Consider the following 16,476-nt stretch of genomic DNA (forward strand, 5'->3'; position numbering starts at 1 on the left):
AGACACAGGACATGGTGGAAATTGAGAAGGAAATAGAACGCTGCACAAACAGCGCGTTTCTAGAAGAGAAAGCTTCTTTTTTATATATATATAAACAAAAAGGGAGTGAGGGAGTGGGGGTCAGAAGTCACTCTAAATCGCGATACCCTCACCACTCTCCGTGCCCGACTCTGTGCAAGGTGGCAACCAGAGAACTGTTTTTAAATGTCACCACATATTTCATCCTGTTAATTAACTTAAAATTATTATTGCAATCCGAATTATTGCCATTGGTATCCTAGCGGAAAAAATGACCACCTCCTTGCAATAAGCTAATCTCTGGGCACCACTCAGCTATTTCGTCCAAATTTCCCTGTTGCCATCGGTGTGGTTGATGATATCCCAAAGGCTTGTCGTGATACATGGTCTCCACTGCAAACTTCATGGCCTCTTCCGGGGTTGGCAGTTTCCCGCTGCGTTCCCTGACTTTTGCATCAAACCATTGATCCTCAAATTCGTTTGCCCCGAGAGCAACGCCTGGATCACTGGTAATATTGTACATCAACTTCGGGTTACGCAACGACAAGCCGCCATTGTAACCATGGCCGAACTGAGGAGCGATGGGAGCCCCAATCAGATCCCACTCGAAGAAGTCCTCGATTTGCATTGGAGATTTGGAGCATATCATACTGTCCGCTTGAAACAACAGCACCCGGTTGAAGGAATACAATTGTTCCCAGATCCAAGGTGATGTGAGGAACACAGACACTGAGTGATGCTCTGACAAGCTTGTCTCTGATGGAAGGAATATCACCCGTATCTGATTGGCGTCCATCAAGCGTTTGAAGGCGGGAGAGTCGGGGGGGTTCCAGTTTGCTTCCAGTGTCATGAGAACTACCGGCCAGGTAGGTCCCAACACCATGGCAAAATGAAGTACGATAGGAACCAGATTAGGTACTTTTGTAATGTCCGTCTCGATGATGACGGCGACGCTGCTGCTTTCTCGGGGTTGACGTGCACTCAGAGCATCTGAGGTGTAGAAATCGTCTCCGACAAGGACATGTTGAACACCACGCCTTGCGAGGTAGCCGCTGTGCTCCAAGGGTTTTTCCTAAATCAAAATATGTCAGTGGGTTGCAGAATAAGGACCGGTAGATCCGCCAAAGTCATACCTTGAATATCTTCCAGATTGTCAGCAGCAAAATGAAAACGGTGATGATTATCAACTGAGTGCGATGCTTCCGCTTAAACTTGCCATGGTCCCAAGAAGGATGCTTACTGGTCAACTTGAAACCCAAGATGGCGACCATGGTAAGAATAAGTGAACCTGTAAAGAGAATGGACAGTGACAAGGTGAACGCGTCAGCAACAATGGGCTTGATACTTTGTGCAATCAGATCATGAATTTTTCGGCGAGCCCACTTGAGCTTTAAGCCCACTTCTCTTATATTTGTTGTATCTCTCTTCTTGTAATTTGAACCTGGTATTATAATCAGATGGGGTGAAGGCGGACGCGTCTCTTTGTTCTGTCAGCCGTATTTTCAGCTCCCTTGCCGGGCTTCCACACACACACACACACACGCATCTGGCATGAGGCTGTCGTGCTGCCATTCCTCACACGTCTCCCGGCATGACCACCAATGAATCTAGAATCAAGTTGAATGATTCGGAATGGGAATCGCGTGCTTATTTACGCCTTGTTGGCGCGGGAAGAATCCAGGGCGGCCGGGATTCTCCGAAAACTCCCTTGGCAATCAATTGGTGGAGTCGATCCCGCCCTTGATCAACGACAGCACAAGAATTATTGGATTTTGTTTCCCTTGTTTCTCTGGTTTCCCTGTGTATGTATTGGGCGATAGCGGTGGGCGGCGGTATATGATTCTTTGCACAGTATGCTGAGAAACGCAACCCTTCTTCTCCTGGCAAACCAGTTAACACCGTCTGTCACTCATAGTGTCGCATAAACTGAGAGGATGTACAACACGATCCTTGAAAGCTTATTACGCCCCCTGCCTGAACCGCGTCGTTATCTCTAAGACAAGAGAATATTTCCTACAGACTTAAGTAGGCACTAAAGAGAGACAGTCTTGACTCTCCTAACGAAGTACCACGCTATGTGATTCTTGATAGCTGGATCGGACATCATTCATTCCGCGACAAAGCCACACACGCCTTTCAAGGGCAGATCAAGCTATGTATCGTCTCGAAAGTTGAGGGAAAAGAATGCCCCCTTTCTGATGTCAAGACTAGTGAGCGCACTTTCCTCGTGGCGTGGCTCATCGCTTTGATGAATATGTCGGAGAAAAAAGAAAGAAAAAAGGGGGGAAAAGGAGGGAGAGAAGAATCCTTGCGATCCGTAACGTGGTCTGGTCGGGGATCTTTCAGATCGAAAGCTCATATGTAGGTGTTTCTTCACCCTCAGAGCATGGGAAGTGTTTTTTTGTTGAGGCTGTTTTCTTCTTTTTTCCTTTTTCGTTTTTCCTTTGGAAATATCATAGGCTACCTGGTCTTTCCAATCTTTACGACCATGAGTTATCTGGTTGCTAGCTACCGCGCAATCACGATTTTGGCGATTGCCGCAGCCCTACTATTTCTTACCTCACCGACAACATCATTAGTATGTTCATGGTCTCGAATACGTGGCTCGTAATTCACCACTGACTTCTACTAGTACGGAGGTGGATCGCTTGAGCCGTCGGTTTCCCAGGAACCTCACGTAGAGGTTCCCGTTCCCCCAAAGACACCGAACATATCTAAACCACGAAATCGACTTTTGATACTTTACACGTACTACGAATCTGAAGAAGCACGAGAGAACATACAATTCTTTCTCAAGCATGGCTTGCACTCGGCTGCTGATTTTGTCTTCATCTTCAATGGTGAGACGAATGCGACTGAGCTGGTGCCACGCACAGAACCAAATATCCGGGTCGTCAGTAGGGACAACACTTGCTTCGACTTGGGAGCCATGGGGGAGGTTCTGCAAACAGACAAGCTGTGGAAAAAATACGACCGTTTTATAACCATGAACGCCAGCATACGGGGTCCCTTCCTTCCACATTGGAGTAAGAGTTGTTGGTCTGACTTGTTTCTTGATCTTGTCACAGATGAAGTCAAGGTAATCGATTTGATTGGTCTACTGTTTTGTCTGAATCCCAGCCTAATTGACGTGGCACGTAGCTTGTTGGAATGACGGTTAACTGTTGGCCTGTGTATCATGTTCAATCCATGATCTGGGCGACGGACAAGATCGGAATGGGGCTGCTCCTTGATCCAGCATTGAGCAAGCCTTCCAATCCAGATTTCTATGGCACTGAAGACGACGGGGTTGGGCTGAGCGGCTGCTACAACGAACATGGGCAGGCTGTCCATGCCGAGATAGGAAGCACCTCGATCATTACTAAGGCGGGGTACAAGGCCGACGCCTTGCTGACGTCCTTCCACAAAGACGCCGATCCTGATACATACTGCGGTTCAGTTATGCCGGATATTAAAGATACTCTTAGAGAAGGAGCATACTTCGGCTTCAGCGTCCATCCGTTCGAGACGATTTTCGTCAAAACGAACCGAGGGATCAGTCCCTCGCTGGTCACGGCTTTCACTCAATGGTCGGGAGATATGGGGTACTCAAGCTACGAGAGGTGCAAAGCATAGCCTTGATTGTCGAGAAATTCACAAGAATTCCAAAGTGTCCCGAAAACCACTGTTGTGTCGTCCACGAACACGAGATGGTATCATCGGAAAGCTGACAGCTCACGGATTTGGCGACGTCTCTGCGAGACGGAAGTCGGCCCTTGGCCAATGCCAACCCGAGTCCGTCTTTACGTAAGGGATCGCATACGCCTCTTTGTGACCAGGCACGCCTGGTGCTTGTAGACAGATTAATCAAGACACCTCACGCAGGTTATGAACCCTCTATCTTAATCCATCTGCTAGACCATGAGGTTATTGCTAAGTAGCTATTGAGGCTCTGCTCTCATTCTCTAGCGATTGCTGCAGGGCGCTTGGACTCGCCCGCCACCTGGGGGCCGTCAGCTGTCACCTTTTTCATGCGGTTAGTCTAGACGAACGGGACTGTGAGCTAACATGGTTAATTGAGGCGAGTTTTTGGCTGTTTGAAAAGTAAAAAAAAAAGGTGCCGAGCAAGTGGGGTTGGGTTGTAAGTGAGGAGGATTCGAACCGTTTAAGCTGTTCGGTTGCAGTGGTCTGAAAGTTGTGGTTCTGTGGTCTGAGAAAGACGGGGGTTTAGTGCTTGTCTGCTGGTGGGTGTGGTGGTGGTGCCGGGGTTCTGGGACAAGGGGGCTGATACAGTTTAACCAAGATCGACGTCGAGGGGACGGTTTTGGGACGAAGAGGAAGAGGACGGCGCCGGTTTGGAGATTTGTGAAGATGCAGCAGTTCGCTGTGCCGGGTTGACGGGGGCCTGCATTAAGGAATGTAAGGTAGGTTGGCGAGGCGCAGGAGGTTGCTGGCGTTGAGCAACGTGACGGGGTGCCTCAACATGATGTATGTGTGACGCCTGTAGAACTTGGTGAGTTGAGGTGTTGAGAGAGAGGACTGAGCACGAGATGATAGTTGAGCGGTTTGCAACGGCAGCCTGAGTCGAGTTGATCAGATAATTAACTGCGAGCGCTGCAACTCAAAAGTCGCGGAATACGAGCCAGAGAGGCAGGCTTAGCCTGGGATGGGGTCCCACTCAGGGTCGTCTGGATGGCAATTTAACTGCGGCCGGGAGCGAACGGGACCGTGAGTGAGATTTGCGAACTTTCTTTGGGTTGGACTTGGCTTCCCGGAATAAGCGAGGTGTCACTGGGCTGAAGAGGATCAACAAGTTGGAGAAGCTTTGGTTCGTTGTTACGACACTGCTGTCTGTGTTGCGCTGCTCTACTGTCTTGCTTGGTTCCCCCGTTCCGTGCGGCTTGCTTCAGGTTCGTGTGCGTGTGTGTCGTTCAGCAATGCAGATGATGACGGCCATCCCACGCGGGCCCCGAATTCTTCAGCGGTGGCTGTGCTCAGCTCTCAACTGAAGGGGGCTAGACTCGAAGGGGAGTAGGACACCCGCGATTGGCAGCGGTGGTGGTGCGAGGTCTGTGGTGTTGGCGCATGGGAACCACTCTAAAATGTTCGATGAGTTGTTTTAGCCTGGAGAGTGGAGGAATTGGAATGAGGGCGCGCGATCTGCTGGATCATGGATGTTTATCTGTCGCTATTCATAGATGCGGGTTCACGAGGTTGATGCCCGATGAAGGAAGCAATTGGTTATGCCCTCCTGCATGCACACACACACACACACACACAATGATATTCGTCAATGATTCTGTATTTGTATGGTCCATGTACTTCATCTTACGTGTTGGGTTGTGTCGCAGCTCTGGCGGCGCATATCAGCATTCTTCGGTGGTGCTTCGCCTCCGAATCCGCGCGTCGCAAACTGCAAGACATATCTTAGCTCACCTACACAGCTCGCTTCGACGTATTGTCTTGTCTCGCAAGGCTGTCTGCAGGTTCTGTTTGCGTCTGCCGAGCAGACGGGACGAAAGCGCACCACGGTTGCCCAACTGCAGCTGCAACAGCTCCTCCCAGCTGGGCTGACTGCAGCAGCATCTAATGTCAATCTGCAAGACCTACTCGACTGTCCTTGTCCGTGCGACGTGCTGCCCTGCCCGAGGGAACAGCGGAAGCAGCTTCCTCGCTCTCAAAGTTTAGTAGTACTGCGGTAGGAGTTTGGCTGCGCTAAGGTTAAGGCACAGTAGTCTGGTCTCGTCTCGTCTTCCGAACCCGAGACATTCCATCGTAGATTCCATGCTGCTTCCAGATCAACTTATTTTTTTTCTCTGTTTTTTTTCTCTCCGTCCGTCCGTCTCTGTAGACTGTTTGTCTGGATTTTTGCTTGGTGGTCGCCGGACCCTGACGTACCTTGCCTTGCCTCCAGGCTCCAGGTAGGTAAGGTACCAAGCAACCCTCGTCCAGCCCACTCGCCATCACCCACAGCTCCCCTCAGGCGCCACCCCCGTCGCCCCGGCTGTCTTTGAGCTGCTTAGCGGCCTTTACCCCCCTCGTCCTCGTCCGCATCCTCGTCGCTCTCGTCCCACGTTATTCCGTCCTCCGTGCTCCCCGGTCACTGCAGCTCGACACACACAGCACACCACCACCACCACCTCTCGCCGCGCTCATCCGTGTGCACCGTTCGAGGCCACATTTCTTCCACACGATACCCATCACTTCCCCGTACTCACGAGTCACATTGGACGACCCATCCTACCCGTCTTCGAGCTTCCCTTCTCGCATGAATCTCCCCCGTTTCACCCCCTGCCTCTCCACCTGATCAGATTCCCAAAGAGCCAGCGCCCGGGAACCTGCCTCGACCAGAGACTGCCACCTCGGCGAACACAGACTACACCACCACACTGCATACCGAGCAATCACACGCCCGACGCTCGAAACCACCGACCTCTTGGAACTTCCTTGTCCAACCCCCCGATTCAAGCCTCCCGCCGTCGCCACTGGAGCCCCGAATCCTCGTATTACCACTCCGTGACACTTGCGCCGAGTTGCCAAACTCTCCCGATCCCTCAAAATGGCCGACGTCCGCTCCCCCTCCGACGACAACCTGCCTGCAACCAACGAAGAGCAGCGCGATAGGACGAGCAGCATGTCGCTTGGAAACACAGAAACACCACCACAGAATGGCGCAAATGGCCCCGCGAACGGCGCCTCCGCCGCCGCCAGTGCCGAGACACCCTCGGCGCCCAACCCAGAAATCTCGCGCCAGGTCCAAGAAGTCCTGTCGTCCGATGTAAGGCGGCCGCATGCCATGTTCCCACAATCCGGACGCTGACAAGCATGCAGATTGGCGTGTCAACCATGTTGAACCAACTCAAGGCGAGCATCGCGTCTGCAAAGGTGAGCAACGCTGGTCCATTCGCGAGTCGCTGCGGCCGCTGACGCTTACCCCGCCAGGAATTCGCCCTCTTCCTCAAGAAGCGATCACACATCGAAGAAACACACGCGTCCGCGATGAAGAAACTGTCCCGCATGAGCCAGGAGACCATGCACCAGCCCGAACACAAGCAAGGCTCCTTTGCCCAGGCTTACACCGAAATGATGTACATCCACGAGCGCATGGCCGAGAACGGCATCCAGTTTGCCGTTTCACTGCACCAAATGCACGACGACCTTATCGAGATGGCCGCCATGGCCGAGCGCAGCCGGAAAGGATGGAAGGCGAACGGCTTGGCGGCGGAGCATCGCGTGGCAGACCTCGAGGCCGCTATGCGCAAGTCAAAGGCCAAGTACGACAGTCTGGCAGAGGAGTACGACCGCGCCCGCACCGGCGACACCAGCAGGAACAGCGGAAAGATGTTCAGTTTGAAGGCAAAGTCGGGACCGCAACACGAGGAGGACCTGTTGAGAAAGGCACAAGCCGCCGACCAGGACTACCAGGCCAAGGTTCAAACATTGCAGAGCGAGAAGGCCGAGTTGATTGCGAGGACAAGACCCGAGGCTATTGCTGCGCTCCAGGACCTGGTTAGGGACACAGATGCCGGACTGGCACTTCAGATGCAGAAATTCGGTGGGTGATGTTGATCAACTTGGCCAATCTGAGCTAACATCTTGGCAGCGTCCTTCAGCGAGAAGCTCCTCTTGAGCAACGGCCTTAGTATTAGCCCAATCAAGGGACAGGGTTCTGGGGGAGGACCGCGCAGCCTCCGCGAGGCCGTCATGGCCATCAACAACGAGAAGGACCTGAGCGACGTTCTGATGAGCCACCACTCCAAGCTACCGACGAACAACGAGATCAAGTACGAGAAGAATCCCATCTTGGCGACACCTCGCAATCCCAATATGAGCCACCAACCAAACGCCTCGGTCTCCAACGTGCCAAAGATGACGCCGAGCGGTCCGCCGCCTGCGCAGAACCAGCAGCAGCAAATGCCGCCTCCCGCCAGGCCAAACAACTTTCAACCGCCCGCCGAGTCCCCGTCGAGCTTCCAACCGCCTAGCATGCCGGCAGCTCAACAGCAGCGTCCCTCGTCTCAGCAGCAGTCCGCCCCTCAGCCGCAGCAGCATGGGCGTAGCTTCAGCACCAGCAACATGCTGAACCAGCAGCCCAGCCAGCAGCAGCAATTCCAGGCCAACCGCAACTCTGGAGTTCTGCAATCGCGGTACAATGGCGGTGGCAGCACCGTTGCTTCTCAGGGCCCGCCACAGCTTGGGGCTCTGCCCTTCCAGACTTCGCAGAGTCAAACGCCCCCTCCACAGCAGCAGCCCACCCCGCCAGCTCAGAGCCAGTACCAGCAGCCACCTCAGCAGCGGCAGCAGGGTAACCCCTTGCAGCAACACCCTGCCCAAGGGCCGCCTACCGGAGCTCCTCAATACCAAGCGTACAACAGGCAGTCTCCTCCTCTTGCCGGCAACAACTCGGCACCAACGCCCAACCCCGCGAGGCCCGTATTCGGGCTCACCTTGTCTCGCCTGTATGAGCGGGATGGTCTGCCCGTGCCTATGGTCGTCTATCAGTGTATCCAAGCAGTGGACCTCTACGGCCTTGGCGTTGAGGGTATCTACCGCCAGTCTGGTTCGTTGACGCACATCAACAAGCTCAAGACCATGTTCGATACCGACTCCAGCAACCCTGCGCTTGATTTCAGGAATCCGGAAAACTTTTACCACGACGTCAATAGTGTTACGGGCCTGTTGAAGCAGTTCTGCCGCGATCTCCCTGACCCGTTGCTTACTACAGAGCATCACAGCGAGTTGATTGAGGCAGCCAGTAAGTTTCACCAATATCCCCGAGTCGTCCCCATCTAACACTGCCAGAACACGATGATGACATTGTCCGCCGCGACTCGCTGCACGCAATCATCAACAGCCTTCCCGACCCCAACTACGCCACCCTGCGCTCTCTCACCCTCCACCTGCACCGCGTCATGGACAATTCCCACGTCAACCGCATGAACTCGCACAACCTTGCCGTCATCTTCGGTCCCACTGTCATGGGCACCGACCCGAGCACGAGTATTGCCGACGCGGGCTGGCAGATCAAGGTCGTCGACACGATTCTGCAGAACTGCTACGAGATCTTCGACGACGAGTAGACAGCGCGTCGTTGTAGTTCTTCGCTTTAGCGTGTTTCAAAAAGCAAAAAAAGCATCACGGCGTTGGCGGATTTTCCATCTCTCGCTTTGTACATTCTCGCCACCCTGGTCGGACCGTACATATGAACGGCGCATATCCTGGGCACATATATAGCTTGCGTCCTCGTGCGGCTGGAACGCTCCCCCTTTCTACTTCCCACTCTCCAGGTATCTAGCGAGCAGGATGCGAGAATATTCGAACCATTGGCCTTTTTTTTTACTCACCTTGTTTTCCCTTATTCACGGTCATTGAGCGTAAACCGAGGGGGCGGCGGCGTTGGGGAGGTGGGTGGACATGGTCTTCTGTATTTGTCTTCTCGCCGTCATTGATCGGTGATCTTTTATTTTCAGGGATACCACCGTAGGTTTTCTGCAGCACAGCGTTGCGTCCTCCTTTTATAGCCAATCCTTGCTGCCGTTCATGACACTTGCCTGTGTAATATGTGAAGGGTCCGTGGTGTGGGGGCGTAGGCTAATCCTCCATCTTCGGAGCGACTGTGAGGAGAGGACGACGAAGCCAGGCATCAACTGAACAAGAGTAAGTGAGTTCCTCTCACCTCCCGAGGTATTGCAGCCTGGAGACTTGAGGCGGCCGGCCTGAAAACTCACCTTGGACTTCACCTTAGAGCGCTACCAGGTATTTTAGATGGTTAGTGCCCGAGAGTTCCCAACAACGGAGCTGGAATAAATGGCCGTAATTATGCGCCGTATGGTAGAACTAGTATGCCAGCTGAACACAGAGATCATGCTTATCCTCTCGAAAGCTCAGATTCGAATCCTCGTGCTCGATTTCATTTTTGTTCTTCTCGCATGCTTTGAATTTACTTTCATCTCGCGCTTCCCTTCCTCTTCCTTTTCACGCAACTTTGTGGCATTTTGATCTAGCTTGGAGTATAAATTGCTCCGCCTTTGCTTGTTAAAAGAAATCTGCAAAATGTTTCCAAGCATTCTGCCCGAGGCCAACCTCAATTACCGAGTCACCCAAACCAATGACGTCTTTCGAAGAAGGGGTTGAACACCGACGCCTACCTAGGTACTTGTGCTTCTGGCTCTTGACTACTAGCGGTCATCGCCGTGGCTGTATTCCCGATAGATAATCAGACAGAGGCTACGGTCATGCTGTCATGTAACGGTGGATCGGATCTTCTTAGCAATGGAAGTTGTAACGGCGGGATCATGTTCTCTCGCTTCATCAGCCGCAGAACTTCATTTTTTCTTCACCACATATTTCTGCTTGTGTCTGGAAGAGTGCGTTGTCTCTGATACTTATATAGGAACCCGCCGATTGGTCGCTGCGGGCCACGATCAGAATTTTGCTACTGTCTTAGTATGAGATGGTAATGGTCTAGTTACCTGCATTTTGTATAAAGGCGTGCCTGGCGGTGCATTCTCTGGACGAGCTGGACAAGGGAATCATCTGTGCTTCTACAACTTTGGCGGCTACGTTCCACTGGCTATTACCTGACCACCAAGCTGAGGACGTTCCGCTTCGTGACACGCGAGATACTGCCTCAAGCATTCGACTTCTGCACGTGGAAGAGTCGAGTATGCGTCGATGAATAGCCTAGGAAAGGTCATGAACGATAGACGCGGCTCATTGCAGAGATTTCAGACACAAATACGAACGAGCAATGACGTTTGGACGTTGCTCAGACGCCTGATGAGTCCAACGGCTGCCATCGGCCACGAACAAGACAAAGAGGACGGAATTGCGTGTGAGAATACGACCTTGGGTATGGAGCGCATCCCTGCCTTTTAAAGGATGAACTGTTCGTGGCATTGAGCCCCGTAATGATATATAGAGAGCTCGCGAGGGATACTCTGTTTGTATTCTGTACCGCAGAAAATGAACTGAGCCGCATCTGGTTCAGACACGGAGTCGAATGTGGGCCCTGGTGTCATGTTATTAGTGCTGTTTGAGTAACAGGAGACTACGAGTAGCTACATGATGGAGGTACTCGCGGAGTGTGTGGGATGAATACCATCCCGGCGGTGACGATGAATACCTGGATGAACCGCGCCTTGCATCCGAGGTCAGCCAAGGCGGAAGCAATAACCAGGATCACGATATCTTTGAAACTTGTTCGTATCGGCGAACGATCATGACAACGCGAATGCATTGTGGAATCAGTTATACCGGCCAGGCCCAGCTGTTTTATAGGGCTTGCTTTCGCCATTGTCGGTGTGATGGACCAACGACAACTTGGTATAAATGCCGCTACCTTGGAACAATCTTCTCAGATTCATCAATTATTTTTATGAATAACCAAAAGGGTCTTTGCTGCCTTCGCTTACTGATGAAATTGGAGGTGTCGACTGGTCTCCGCCATTCCATGTGAACTGCCCTTCAATCTTCTCCCTTTACCTATTACCAGCTGAATACACCTTAAGAGATACCGGTGATAGACTACGAAAGAGCAAACTTGGAGTACAGGTCTATAGCAGTTGGGATTTACGCACTCGACCTTGGACATCTTCGGACCAAGACGCAAGGTAACGACTCGTGTAGGCTGAAAAACGCAACATTGCTTGATTCACATTTGGCCTGGAAACGCACTCTGAGGCGGTTGGCGCATCCTAATTATACCCCTAGCGAGACCCCGTAGGTGCCGGAATGGAGTCCCAGGCGCATCGTCGGACGCTGGTATATCAGTTTGTATCTCTGACATGCTATATGTCTATGTCAACGTAGTATTGTATGTGTTCAAGCGACAAATCTTAACCGCAGACTTTGAAACTGCCAGCCTTCCAGCTACTACGATGCGCTTCGCACCTCATACGGGCCTTCTCTTTCCCCGTTCTTCCTTGAGCGTGAGGCACCAGACGCATAATGATAATATTCGTCTGAATGCGTTGACAATACCCGACGCAAAGTGAGTGACAAAGACGATCGAGGATGTCACCCCATGCTTAGACACACTTGGATGGATTCTGATTTCGATGGAGAGGGACAGACTTCCAGTAGACAGCGTTAAGTTTACGGTCGATCGACACCAATAAAGATGCGTCCGATCAATTGGCCGGTTTGGTCCCTCCAGAATCTCTTGAATTGTTCTATATTTATATCCTGTCCTCAGAGTTACTTACCTTGATCGTATTCAGCATACTTAAGAGGTCGAAGACATCAACAAACTTGCCTCGCTCAACAAACATCAGTGATCAATAGACGACCGAAGTATCTGAGGAAATCTCTAAATAAGCTAGAGGCATTTACGAAGCATGGAGAAAGGTCATATATGGCCTAACTAGCAACCGCTATTGTTCATGCAGGGACAACACATGAAGACAACCATCGCGATTCACCGCAATCAAGAACGGCACCAACCGCATCCCAATTTCTCCTCGCATCAGTGCCGTATCTTTTCTTTTGTAGATAGTGATTCGATGTCAGCCTGTTGGACAGCCTGCGATTGCCATGGGCTTATTCTGGTTCTTATAGCTCTTAGATCAAGTGAGACGAAGCCGGCGGATGAAAATGAGTATACGAGAGAGCCGAAGTCTCGCGTGGTAGCCTTCATGGCACATTAGGTATCCTCCAAATCATCCAAATACAGGCGATGATGAGCCCAAATCAGTTGACAAAGCAGGTCATGCCCTCCGGAATGGGCAGAGTTCTTATACGTTCCGGCGTTAGTGAAAGCAGATGAGGCAAGGGTCAATTGCAAACAGGTATCTACTCTCTGGAATCTATGTCCACTATGCCATCACCTATACCGGTAACACCATCTGTGAATGTCAGCGCAGCAGACGAAGCCTCCCGAATCACCTGGCAAGACTACTATTGAAAGCTGACTCTCATTCCAAAAGTATGACACGGTGTAGGCACCTGCCACGGAATTCGAACATGAGGGCGAACCGTTTGTTGACTCTGGGTGTCGAGGGACAGATAGTGCGACTTCTTGTCCACAACTTATATGATAGTAAGGCCATTCAGGGTCCAAAGCGATGTCGTTGCGCAAGTGTGAGTGGTGATATGGAAGGGCTCTAGGATGTTTCCAACCAGGAACAAGATTAGCAGGGATAATCTAGCCACTGTTCTCACCAGGAGGCAAGCGGCAACGTCATCAATGACTGCCGTTGTCGTCGTCGTCTTCCTCGAGCCTGCCATGTGTACCCGGAACAGGGCTACATAAATGTGGCAGGAGGTCGAGAGATCCATGCAACTTGCACAACTACATACCTCCCAGCTGCCAAAATCTCCATCAACTCCCACCCACCAACTTCTTCCACACTTCAGTTTACATTACTAGAAAATTAGATATCCGTATGAGCTACTTCCACTTCATTACTTTCGCATCAAACGATTCAACCCATACGAGACGTATGCTTCCGATTTGTTCAGCCATTCATCACTGCAAGAGCAGGTGCAACCCGTATCAACATAGTACGGAGGTGCTCTTCCACCTTTCAAATCACGACTAGTTTCTCCACCCACACACCATCATTCTCACTCAAGTCATTCCTTACTTGTCTATCAACCAAACATCTCGAGACATAAGCTCCATCTCAACAGAGTTCCTTGGCTCATCATTCACGTTCCTTATCACCTTTGAATCTTTTCTTTAACGCAACCACACCATATTGATCACTTAGACGTCGTCCTCTATCTGCACAGCAACACTTCTATCTCCGAGACCATCCAAGTCATTTCTTAATTGTTGGTTTCGTACCTTTGAAGCTTACAGAAACTCCTTCTACATTTCGTTTCGAATCCTTTGCCAGCACAATTCTTTTCTCTAATTTCATTGGAAGGCCCTTGCTGGCAAAACATTCATCACCATGTCCACAACCACTACCCAGGATCCTCCAAGATGCAAAAGAGGCTGGTTGAAATGGGCCAAGGCTCAAATGCACCCAAAGTACGCCGAAGTACAAGACTTGGACTTCCAACTGCGCCGGGTTATCAACGCCATTTCCTGGGACAAGATGCACAAGAGAGTACACGTCAAACAGGAACCGCCCTATATGCGACTTCTGGTCTTCCTAGGCAATACCCAGAACAACAGAATGCGTCCGCCTTCACCTGTGGACTGCGAGGCAGTGAGAATCATGAACGGCGGCGAATTTCCCGACATCATCTCAAGCCTTCTCAGGAACGCAGGCTGGGAGCCCAGCCTATGCACCGACCCGTATCTGATTGCGATAGAAAGAATCTTGCGTCCTCCGCCTCCGCCTCCACCAGAGAAGGAGAAAGAAGACCTTGCTCCAAAAGAGCTAATACCTTGGATGGAATGGGCCAAGCGCCAGAAGAATCCGGCATTCGATGACGCCCCTGAGCGGGCGGAGCTCGAAGACAACCTCGAAGCCGTGAGATGGAACGTCAAAACCCCAAAGTGCTACAAGCTGCAGCAGCCCTTTATTTTCCTCATGGGGCGCTGGGGTCCCGATGGAGAACGCGGACCGGATGACGTGCCCTCCGTCATCGACCTCGAGGCAACGAGGATCATGAACAATGGCAAGCTGCCTCGAGAGCTGTGCGAGTGGCTTGCCAATGCCGGTTGGGACGCCGAGAAATGTTGCAACCCGAAGCTGTCCATCGCGGAGAAGAAACTCTCAACCGACCCTCCGACAACCACGCAGCATCAACAGCCGGCTACCCCTAGGCCAGTGGACGGAGGTCAAGAGGCCGCGAACACACCCCCGGATACCCCAGAGGGCGATGAAGAGATAACTCCCGCTTCCCCTGAAGTTGCCGAGAAAGTTGAAAGACCGCAGACGCCAACACCACCTCAACTATCGGGCTTTGCGTCTTCGTACAACCATCAATTCGACCCAGATGACTGTCCACGCTTGGAAATGCTCTGGAGATCAACCCCGGCACCGAGCACTGAAGACAGGGAGGGACAAATTCCTCCTCCAAAGATGAGAGCCTCCAAGCGTCATTCGGCCGATGACCACGGAGAATCGGATCAGCACCCAAAGAGACAGAGAACGAGCATGTTGCCGGGCGATCCTCTCGGTGTAAGTGGGAGCTTTACTCCCGGAAGAAGGAGCAACTATCAGACCTTCCCTTCAAGCACCACCCACCCGCGTGGAGTCACCAGTCCGCGCCAGAACTTCTTCGACACCTCATCTGCGCCTCAAAACACCAACACCCGAGCGTCTTCCCTCAACAACCCCGCCAGACCACCACCTCCCACGCCTTTCCCTTCAGCAACCTTCGCCAGAGCCACCGTCGCTCCCCCAGCAGACCAAGCCCTCCCCGGCACCCGCACTCCTCAACCTACTACCATCCCTAGCACGCCAATGCGATCCCAACCTCCCACCTCAGACCAATCCTTTCCTCCCATCTTCCACGACATGATGTCCAAAATGGCAGACATGAGCGCCGCCGTCACCGCCCAGGTCCAGCTCCGCGACGAAGAGCACCACCACCACAAAGACCGCCTCCGCCGCGCTTTCCTCGCCGTCGAGCACGCCTCGCGCGAAGTCGGACGTGCCGGTAACGCCTTCGACATTGCACGCCGCGACCTCGACATGGCCCTCGAGCAGCAGAACGTCACCATCGTGACGCTGAAGACCCTTCTCGACACTGATGAAGTTGAGGCGCATCCGGTACAGTAAGAGCGCCAATCTCACAGTCATTCGTTTCTCAGCAGCTCACAGTTTTCTAACCAGTCTTGACGAACCCGAGGCCCTTACGCGCGAGCGAGAGTCTAGCCTCCCGCAGCTCTTCGGTACGCTTTCGCATTTCAGCATGTTTATGGTACTACACGTCACCCACACGTTCATCCTTCTCGGCTACTTCCTCACCCAGGGAGGCTTCAATTTCTTCAAATATCTTCGTCAGGCCTGACGGAAGGAGCCATCCAAGTTTTCTTCACCACATTATGACAGCATTCTTATCGATACCTCAGCATTGTATCTTTCAGCGGATATTTCATCAGCATCATCGTCACTGGAGCAGCAGGGGAGGCACCGGTCGGTCACGAAGTTGATTTTCAAGACGATCACGGAGTTCGGCGTTGAATTTGGCATTGGCACAGAAGGGACAATTGTATTTTAGGAGCCATACCCGAAGGAGTTGATAGCATTTCCTTGGTTAACAGTGCTTTCTGAAATTCTCCTCATGGATCCCCCGGCAGCGCTCCAATATTCATACCAGCGTCATTGTCACGGAAGCACCAAAATTAGACGCGCTGGTAGGCGTCAAGCATTTGGCTTTCCGGGACTGGCTTTCGAATCAGAGTTTCTGGCTGCTCATTTCCAGCAGCATACGTTCATAAGCACGCAGCATAGTTGCGGTAGACGGGTGGCAGCCACGGGATTTCGGCGTTGATTTGACGTTGAAGAAGGGGCACTAGTATTTTAGAAGCTTCGCCGCATACTTCTTATTGAATTTTTTCCTACTTGATAATAC

General features: G+C 52.0%; 4 protein-coding genes across 4 annotated transcripts; 3 read left to right on the forward strand and 1 right to left on the reverse strand.

Moving 5' to 3' along the window:
* Window positions 1-277: 277 nt before the first annotated feature.
* Window positions 278-1,289, reverse strand: GCG54_00012490 (uncharacterized protein; the record flags this gene model as incomplete). The annotated part of the gene is made up of 2 exons (XM_045412366.1): window positions 278-1,090; window positions 1,152-1,289. 2 exons carry the CDS (start codon window positions 1,287-1,289, stop codon window positions 278-280), a joined length of 951 nt encoding a protein of 316 aa, XP_045261401.1.
* A 1,918-nt stretch (window positions 1,290-3,207) lies between these two features.
* On the forward strand, window positions 3,208-3,633 carry GCG54_00012491 (uncharacterized protein; the record flags this gene model as incomplete). The annotated part of the gene is made up of 1 exon (XM_045412367.1): window positions 3,208-3,633. The coding sequence occupies one exon, from the start codon at window positions 3,208-3,210 to the stop codon at window positions 3,631-3,633; it is 426 nt and encodes a 141-aa protein (XP_045261402.1).
* Window positions 3,634-6,556: 2,923 nt separating this feature from the next.
* GCG54_00012492 (Rho GTPase-activating protein 27) lies at window positions 6,557-9,077 on the forward strand (the record flags this gene model as incomplete). The annotated part of the gene is made up of 5 exons (XM_045412368.1): window positions 6,557-6,775; window positions 6,829-6,882; window positions 6,940-7,552; window positions 7,601-8,752; window positions 8,800-9,077. The coding sequence occupies 5 exons, from the start codon at window positions 6,557-6,559 to the stop codon at window positions 9,075-9,077; spliced, it is 2,316 nt and encodes a 771-aa protein (XP_045261403.1).
* A 4,818-nt stretch (window positions 9,078-13,895) lies between these two features.
* Window positions 13,896-15,912, forward strand: GCG54_00012493 (uncharacterized protein; the record flags this gene model as incomplete). The annotated part of the gene is made up of 2 exons (XM_045412369.1): window positions 13,896-15,676; window positions 15,735-15,912. The coding sequence occupies 2 exons, from the start codon at window positions 13,896-13,898 to the stop codon at window positions 15,910-15,912; spliced, it is 1,959 nt and encodes a 652-aa protein (XP_045261404.1).
* Between the last annotated feature and the right edge of the window lie 564 nt (window positions 15,913-16,476).

Source organism: Colletotrichum gloeosporioides (assembly GCF_011800055.1).
Source record: "Colletotrichum gloeosporioides strain Lc1 chromosome Unknown consensus_65, whole genome shotgun sequence".
NCBI lineage: Eukaryota > Fungi > Ascomycota > Sordariomycetes > Glomerellales > Glomerellaceae > Colletotrichum > Colletotrichum gloeosporioides.